Source organism: Bombina bombina, chromosome 8, assembly GCF_027579735.1.
Source record: "Bombina bombina isolate aBomBom1 chromosome 8, aBomBom1.pri, whole genome shotgun sequence".
NCBI classification, from domain to species: Eukaryota; Metazoa; Chordata; class Amphibia; order Anura; family Bombinatoridae; genus Bombina; species Bombina bombina.
In genome coordinates, this window is record NC_069506.1 from 194,817,985 (window position 1) to 194,826,611 (window position 8,627).

An 8,627-nucleotide genomic window follows, 5' to 3' on the forward strand; every position below is an offset into this window, starting at 1 on the left:
GTAATTTTAGTATAAAAGTTAGGTTAGATTAATTATTAATTTAATATAGTTTAATGTAATTTTATTTTAATAGTTAGGGTAGGTTAATTATTAGTTTAATATAGTTTAATGTAATTTTATTATAATAGTTAGAATAGGTTAATTATTAGTTTAATGTAATTTTATTATAATAGTTAGAATAGGTTAATTACTAGTTTAATATAGTTTAATGTAATTTTATTATAATAGAATAGGTTAATTATTAGTTTAATATAGTTTAATTTAAATCTAAAGGTAAGTTTAAATTTATTATAAGATGGGGATGAGTTAATATTTAATGTACAGTTAGCGGGATGTTAGGTTTAGGGAATAATAGGTTAATTTAGTTTATGGCGATGTGGAGGTCTGGCGGTTTAGGGGTTAATACATTTATTTAGTTGCGGCGGGGTCCGGGAGCGGTGGTGTAGGGTTTAAACAGTTTAGTATAGTGTGTGTCAGGAATTCTATTTCTAGATTACCTCCTGTAGTTCTGATTTAAGTTATATGATTCCTGTGTTTTTAAATTGTTTTGTCTTTCCATTTATTTTAAAGTCCTAATAAAAGTTATATTTTAATTTATCTAGTGAATCTGTCACTTGTAACTCTTCTATTATTATCACAATTTGGGAATTAGAGTGCTATCTATGTGTACAACCTCGGGAGACTCATATCTCCTTTTGTTTCTAGTATAGTGTGGGTGTTTAGTGACAGTATACAAATAAAGCTGTGAAAAAGCCGAAAGGCAGCGAGATCGATGACTGTTAGTTATCAACAGTCCGCTGCTCATCGCCCCGTACTTGGTGCGCGGCTTTTTGACAGTTTTTTTGTTAAATATGGAGAACCTATTCAGGTCCGCGGCAGCGATGTTAGGCGAGCGTATTGGTGCCGGCGAATGCAGCACAGTTGAGGGCTTGATAAATAGGCCCCAGAGCATGCAGTTTTAAGACGCTTTAAAATATACTTCCACTATCAAATTTTTCACAGTCTTTTTATATTCACACTTTCTGGGGAACAAGATCCTACTGAGCATGTGCACAAGCTCACAGGGTATACTATACTAGTCTGTGATTGGCTGATGTCTGTCACATGATGCAGGGGGCCGGAAATGGTGGGGAAAATATATTTGTCAGAAAAAAAATCTACTGCTTATTTGAAATTCAGAGTAAGCGCTATTACATTGTTTTTTTATTAGGTACTTGTTAATTATGCAATTCCACTGCATTGAGTGGTCCTTTAAACCTGAGATAAAGCAGGTCATATTTCATTTTAGACTAAAACTTCCCTGACAATGTGCTAAACACATGAAAAAAATAGAATCATGTCTGTAAGTTATTTCCTATTTTTATGTACACAATAAAGATGGACTTTATTCTGGGAACATATTAGACACAAATTTTCATTCACTATTTATCATATTGCATCAAGCAATTTATGCATCAAATACAATACATTATCAATTTGTACTGTGATTCTGAACATGAGGTGAACAAATATTAAAGCATTTTACCTCATCTTGCATATTTATAATGTATACATAGAGGAGAAATAGGAATGTTAACCCTTGTTATGATCATTAAGTTATTATAGCTTTGGTTTTGTATACTGTAAAGAATCATGGAAGGATTTATAAAGTTGCAAGACTTTGTTTTATGACCTTTTTTTGCAGGTGGAAACAACATTGTTAGCTATCTAATTTGTAAGTTCACTTTGTGTCAAGTGATCAAAACCTATTCAAATGTTGTATTACGTTGATTTTAAACAATGGTAGATCCTTCTGCAGAATATTGTGATTAATGGAAGATTTCAGTGTTAAATTTATTTTATAGAAATACAGGTACTAATATTAGCAAGACTGCCACAAGGTATGTATTTAATGCAGCATTTTCCTGTTACTTGAATTGTCATGCACATGACAATATACCTGCAGAACCTTTTTTGATTTATATTATTATTATTTGTAAAGCACAGCCTATTTCCATAGCGCTGATCACTATTACTTTGTGCAGTTGATGCCAGTGTTGACATGTTTGTGAGAACTCTTTAGCTATATGACATTTTCTATATTTGCCTGTTGATAGGTGGACCCCTTCCCTAAGTTACCTGATGACAGTGGTGGAACCTCAGAAGATTACTCCTCACCTTTTAAAAAAATTTGGTTGTCCTCACTGAAACCAGTCATCTTATCCACTTCAGTTTCCATTGAGTTTCAATTGAGGTGGTAAAGTTTGGAAACTGGTAGTAAAATAACGTTTTCTCCATTAAAGTCAATGGAGAATTTGTATGTTACCATCAGTTTCCAAACTTTACCACCTCAATGGAAACAAGACCTCAGTTTGGCATTCAATTTTTTAAAGTTTCATTAGCTGTTTAAAAATTGATAAAATAAGTTTAAGGGCGCTGCCATCTTGTAACATAGGTTAGCTTCTCTGCTGTGGCAAATAAGGGACAGTTATAAATAGGTCACTAGAGTGTGCAGCCAACGGCTGTGTGGAATATAACAGTGTTCTGCTCTTCTTCTAAAAGGAACTGAAATGCTCACAATTTCAGAATTAAATTACTAGAAAAGGGGACTGTATATTGTAGAATTGTTGTTTTTTATATACAATTTATCATTGTATATTCATTGGAAGGAGCGAAGTTTCAATAAAGATACCAAGAAAATAAGAATTATTCTGAGTAATGAAAGTTTTTGATTTTTCCTGCTTTCATGTTCCTTAAAGTGAATGTCAACTTTCATGATAAATTGCCCGTTTTTTTAAAAAAACTATTAAAAACAGGGGCACTTTCATTCATGAAAGTTTACATCGCACCGGATTTTACAAATACTTTCTTCAACTGAAACTCCAGATCGCCGATCCCCCCCGCCTGCTTCTTCCTGCTGTACTTACACAGCAATGACGAAACCGGCTGTCTCCAATCACGGCGTGGCCTCACCAGATGGATGCTCCTGGGGGGGAGCCGTGATTGGAGGATGCCGGTTTCGTCATTGCTGATGAAATACAGAGGACAGGGGATCGGGAGAAGAAGGTAATTATTTATTTGTTAATAGTTTTATTAAAAAACGGACACTTTATCATAAAAGTTGATATTTACTTTAAATAATATTCGTTTTAAAAGTATCTGTAAATGTGTGAATTGTTTTCTACTAGTTTTATTGTCATGCCTTCTGCTACACATTATGCCAGAAACTAATTAAGTTGTACACTCCTACAGGGTGGGTAGAATACTCTACTATCAGCAGCACTAAATTGGATGTAAGATCTTTATTTTTCATCAATATATTGTTTTGTTTTTCTTTCAGTCTGTTTAATGCTTGACAGAAATAGCATGAAATTATAGAGGACTTTAATGTTCCTATAGTGATGTTACCTATATCTGTTAATGGTGAAAGAAGGTTGAGGAGAATAAACTTGGCCTTTTTCAATCTTTTCCATCTTCTTATTTCTAACAATTTTACTGCAGTGTATGGCAACAATGATTAGATAACCTTTGGAGAATAAAGTTAAAGTTATATATCACAACACACGTTCTTATGTATAAATGTCTCTTTAATCGGTAAACATATATTTATCATGTAAGCATTGCACCATATCATTACATGTGGTCCCAGGGTCTTCAGTCCCAAAAAATATATAACTTAGAAATTTAACTTACACATAAAATGTTTCCATTCAACTTAAAAATTATAAATAACTTTATGTGAATACTTATATATATATATATATATATTAATATATATTATAATATATTATATTTACAAACTCTTCTACCCAGAAGAAAGAAAAACTCAAATAGAGATATAGCTGTAGTACAATTTAAAGTGAGGATATTTAAACTTTCTGAAGAACAAAACAAATAAAGTTTTTGACTCAAGTTATCCTGTATTACACGCATTTTATATTATAAAATATACCCACTTCAACTCTCTCTGTCAGCTAAAAGGTGTTATGCAGTGTATGGACAATTTTATACCTAAAATGTATTTATAGCATAAACTTTGCATAGAAGGAATTGAAATTCCCTTGATAATTTGGGGTCTTATGCCCACACAAAGAGGAAAAGAGAAAGATTATTTACAGAACAGAAGCTTTACGGATCCTATAAAGGCTTTTTATCCCTGCCAGTCAAAGAAGTGCAAAACATTTGTTTCCGTTTTTGTGACCTAGTATCCTGCTTAACTCACTAGCTTCATTGTGTCACCGAGAACAGTAAAAGCATTTCATTTGTAATTCTAAACATGTCATATTATTATTCTTGGCTCATTTAATTACACAGTCACTTAGAAAATATATAATTATTTTTGTTAGAATTCATACTTCTGTTACAGCAGTTTCACATACTGGGGAAAAGAGGAATATAGATTTTTTTTTAAGTTACAGTGCAATCAGTGCAGAAATCCTTATTCCTTTTATTTAAAGCAAGTGTTTGACTACATACTTATGTCAGCTTTTGGTTTAGAGACTAGTTTCTTGCAGCCTGACCACCCAGGAGCCCACCTCCGAGTTAGGGTTCTGGGTTTACACCACAGGAAGTCCTAAAGACCGCAAGTTCATCTAAGTGATTCCATGTAGCATTATTTATTGAATTATGGAGTAAGTATGGGTCCACAAATACGTTTTAGGTAGCTAGTATTTTATGAGATAAGGTTGTCCTTGTTTTATTTTGTAGCAACGAACGTCTTCTTCTGCCATACCCCTGGGGGTCCTTGGTGTCTTTGTTGGAGCCACCTTTATTGTTATTATTTCCAAGACGGTAAAGCATGTTTGCCAAGTTCTGTATCTGACAGGTGCCCAGGTGACAGCCACGCATGGAAGCAACATATCGCTTTTCCCTCTGCTGAGTCTTTGAGCTGAATAATAAAGAGAAAAATAAAAAAATAAGGTTTACATGTACCAAAATAGTTTTGTATACAATTTTCTTGTATGTCTGTCTTTTAATTTAAAAATCAATGCTGGTAACAAAAAAATAACCTCAATAATAGTGCCTAAAAGGGACATCCAAGTCTATTTTTGATGGGACTATTTGACTCCTGACTAATCACTAGAATAAAGCTGTAATATACATAACGTTTAAAAATGTTGTTTTTAGGCATAATTTACACCTTGAAGACAGCACATTTCATAGAACCCTGGCACCAATCTATTGAGATGGAAAAAATGGAGTTGATTGTTTGCTCAGTACAATCACTTTAAACCCTGCTCAGATTTTGCATGGCACTTAGAGCCCAATCAGCTTCTTCCATTAAAATCAATCAGCACTAGGGGTCTACAAGACGTGCTGCACTCAGGGTAAACTTAACAACAGTGTGTCCCTTTAAATATTTGACCCTTGAAATTAAATGTAGCATTAGCAAATGTATATAATACATGGGTTAGAGTTAGAGATTCACTTTATCTTATAGCTGTATAAGTAATTACATCAAGAGATATGATACATTTATTGTCTCACCTCAGTTGGGATGGCAGGATGTCTATTAAGTCTGGTGATTCTTTTGCTTTATTGTCAGCCAGTACATCATTCTCAGCAATATCTGTCACTTCTCTTCTTGTCCTCTGAATTGCAAGGTTTCTTAATTTGTCCATGAAAGACATTATTGGAGGAGGCATGCGCCTATAAAAGAAGGCAGTCATATGTGTTAAACAAAAAAAAAAAGGATAATTTCAGTTTCAAATTTCACTGATTACACTAATACCCAACTAACAGTATCATTGCCATATTCACAAATTTCTATGTATCATATATATATATAAGTTGTATACTTCATAATGCTATATCCTACTGGGGCATTAGAAAAAGCTTAAAAATTAAAAAATGTATACAATAAAATATAAGAATAGATTACAAGTGACAATTTTATGATTGTTGAATAGTGGTGATGAAATTAAAAATATTGTTATATATATATAAAAAAAATCTTTAAAGACTAACTATTTAACATATTATACTCTATGTTTACATATTTACCTGTCTCTGTTTCCCATCCAGTGACAGGTGCAGAGATTGATTGTCATCACAAGGAAAAGTAAAACAAGGTAACCTCGAGTGGCCATCTCTTACAAATCTGAAAAGAGAAGAGTCATCATTTATAAATTTTCTTTCTGTTTTAAAAATTAACAGCTATTGGCATAATGGCTTAAGGTAAACACTTATATATTTAAAAAAAAATTCTGATTACTTAGCAGATTTTGAGTTGATGGTACTTTTGTATAAAAACTGCACCACTTAATGGATATGGGCCAATTACATTTCAGCATTGCAGCATGTTTATAGCATTATTCCAAGGGCTGCCTTTCAATTTACTTCTTACTCATTAAATCAAGTACTGACAAGGAACCCCCAACAAGTGTTACCCAATTATACATCCAACACTCCCTGCCTGGCAGCCCTAAAACTGCATTCCTTTATTAAAATATTTCTTTCTTCTTACAAACACCAGCCATTGAAATTAGTTTTTCAGCACATTCTCCTTATCCCCCCACCCTGTGTACAGTTTAACTTACTGTACATGTGTAAAAGAGCTAGGAAATACTCAGATTATAACAAAAGACCTTTACAAAAAATTCTATGCAGTGGTTTATCAATTTTTACAGTATCTGAAATCCTAATTTAAATCAGTAATACTAACTATATTTTACATAAACTATGTTCTAATAACAAAAGTATCTATTTAACTGAGACTTATCCCAGCAATGAGTAAGTACCATATACTTATGTGGCAAGGAACATACTGTATTAATGAACAGCCACACTGCAACCCTCATATTATATTGCATCAGAAAATCCCCCCTCATTACAGCAGAATCAGCAAGCCCCTATCCACTATCATGATATTAATAATAAATTGTTGTTTGAAATTGACTCATTTGTTACCCGATAACAAGAAATAAACAACCTTACCAATTATATTTTACAAATTACACAAATACAAGAAAAATTAAGAAATAAAGAAAAATAAAGAAATAATAATTTTGCTGTAAACATTATAATATTATTATCTGAAACAAAAAAATTCTGATTTATAGAATCATTTTTTTAGGTTTAAAAAAATAAATGTTTGTATGATAATGGAATCAAAATTAAGCATGAAGGAAGACTTCATTTTAAAACTAAAATTTCAGATACAATTTAATAATATCACCATGAGACAAATACTATAATTATCTTACTTTATTATTAATATTATTATTAATAATAGTAGTAGAAATGTATCAGATTGATATATGCTACTAACCTTCCTATTAAAGTTGTAATGTGTCCTTAGAAGAGCTTCTGGTTCGCTGGCACAGTAGTTCCCACACACAGAGGATAAATGCTGCTCTCAGGCTTTGTCCTGTTTGCCTGCAGTTGAGTTAGTTTCCTTTATATATGTAATGCCTGTTCTGTTAAGGAAGAAGGGGGCATGTGCAGGGTGGAGATGATGTCAGAGTTACACACAGTGAGACAGAAACAATAAATGACTCAGTAGTACATTTACATCATTCCAGGCAGCATGTAGTTGTTTTATCTTAACTGGGCAATGTTGATTTTGGAACAGTGGACAACTACTGGGAATGATAACATATCATAATAATATAAAAGGATATTATGTATAGAGGCAAATCATTATTTTCAATATCAACAAATGTAGTGAGCATTATTAATTTAACTTGCATATAGTTTTATATACTTTATTTATCTGATATGTATGTGTGTGTGTATATATATATATATATATATATAGATATATAGATATATAGATATATAGATATATAGATATAGTGTATATATATTATAATGCAAGTTTATTGTTAAATATTTTTATTGGACTAACAATTTACTATTGAAAGTTATTAATAATATCAACAAATGTAGTGAGCATTATTAATTTAACTTGCATATCGTTTTATATACTTTATTTATCTGATATGTATGTATGTGTGTATATATATATATATAGATATATAGATATATAGATATACTGTATATATATTATAATGCAAGTTAATTGTTAAATATTTTTATAGGGCTAACAATTTACTATTGAAAGTTATTAATAATAAAAAAGGATATTATGTATAGAGGCAAATCATTATTTTCAATATCTACAAATTTAGTGAGCTCTATTAATTTAAGTTGCATATAGTTTTATATACTTTTATTTTTGTATATGTACTGTATGTGTGTGTATATATATATATATATATATAGAGAGAGAGAGAGATAGATAGATAGATAGATAGATAGATAGATAGATAGATTAGATTATAATGCAGGTATATTGTTAAATACTTTTTTGGACTAACAATTTACTATTGAAAGTTATTCTCAGAGGTAATTTCAAGAATACACAGGAACAACATCATATAGAATGCAAATAGCATAATTCCACATCCATACAATATATATGGCTGGAAATTTACACTTGTCCACTGGTCCCCAGATGTTGTCTGATTAGGAAGTTGCAGTGGAAGAGTAAGAAATGTGTCTTTTTCCCATATTTAACATTGAATGGGCTAGTAACTTATCTCCTCTAGACTAGTATAGTGATATTTTTATTCTCCAGTATAAATATCCATACAAGAGGTGGTACATTTAAGACCCATAGTCAATGATTGTCGGGTACAGGCAAT

General features: G+C 31.6%; 1 protein-coding gene across 1 annotated transcript; it reads right to left on the reverse strand.

Annotated features, from left to right (window-relative positions):
- Nucleotides 1-4,406: 4,406 nt before the first annotated feature.
- Nucleotides 4,407-7,393, reverse strand: LOC128638099 (pro-adrenomedullin). The gene is made up of 4 exons (XM_053689959.1): nucleotides 7,250-7,393; nucleotides 5,983-6,079; nucleotides 5,467-5,628; nucleotides 4,407-4,867 (listed from the first exon to the last, which is right to left on the reverse strand). The coding sequence occupies exons 2-4, from the start codon at nucleotides 6,066-6,068 to the stop codon at nucleotides 4,636-4,638; spliced, it is 480 nt and encodes a 159-aa protein (XP_053545934.1). The 5' UTR covers nucleotides 6,069-6,079; nucleotides 7,250-7,393; the 3' UTR covers nucleotides 4,407-4,635.
- Nucleotides 7,394-8,627: the final 1,234 nt, after the last annotated feature.

Bases quoted from the DNA above. Each gene is read 5' to 3' on its own strand.
- LOC128638099 (XM_053689959.1), bottom strand. From the start codon at position 6,068: ATGGCCACTCGAGGTTACCTTGTTTTACTTTTCCTTGTGATGACAATC. The intron at 5,629-5,982 runs GTAAATATGTAA...CTTCTTTTATAG, and splicing joins TGGATGGGAAACAGAGACAG to GCGCATGCCTCCTCCAATAA. The intron at 4,868-5,466 runs GTGAGACAATAA...TTTATTATTCAG, and splicing joins ATCCTGCCATCCCAACTGAG to CTCAAAGACTCAGCAGAGGG.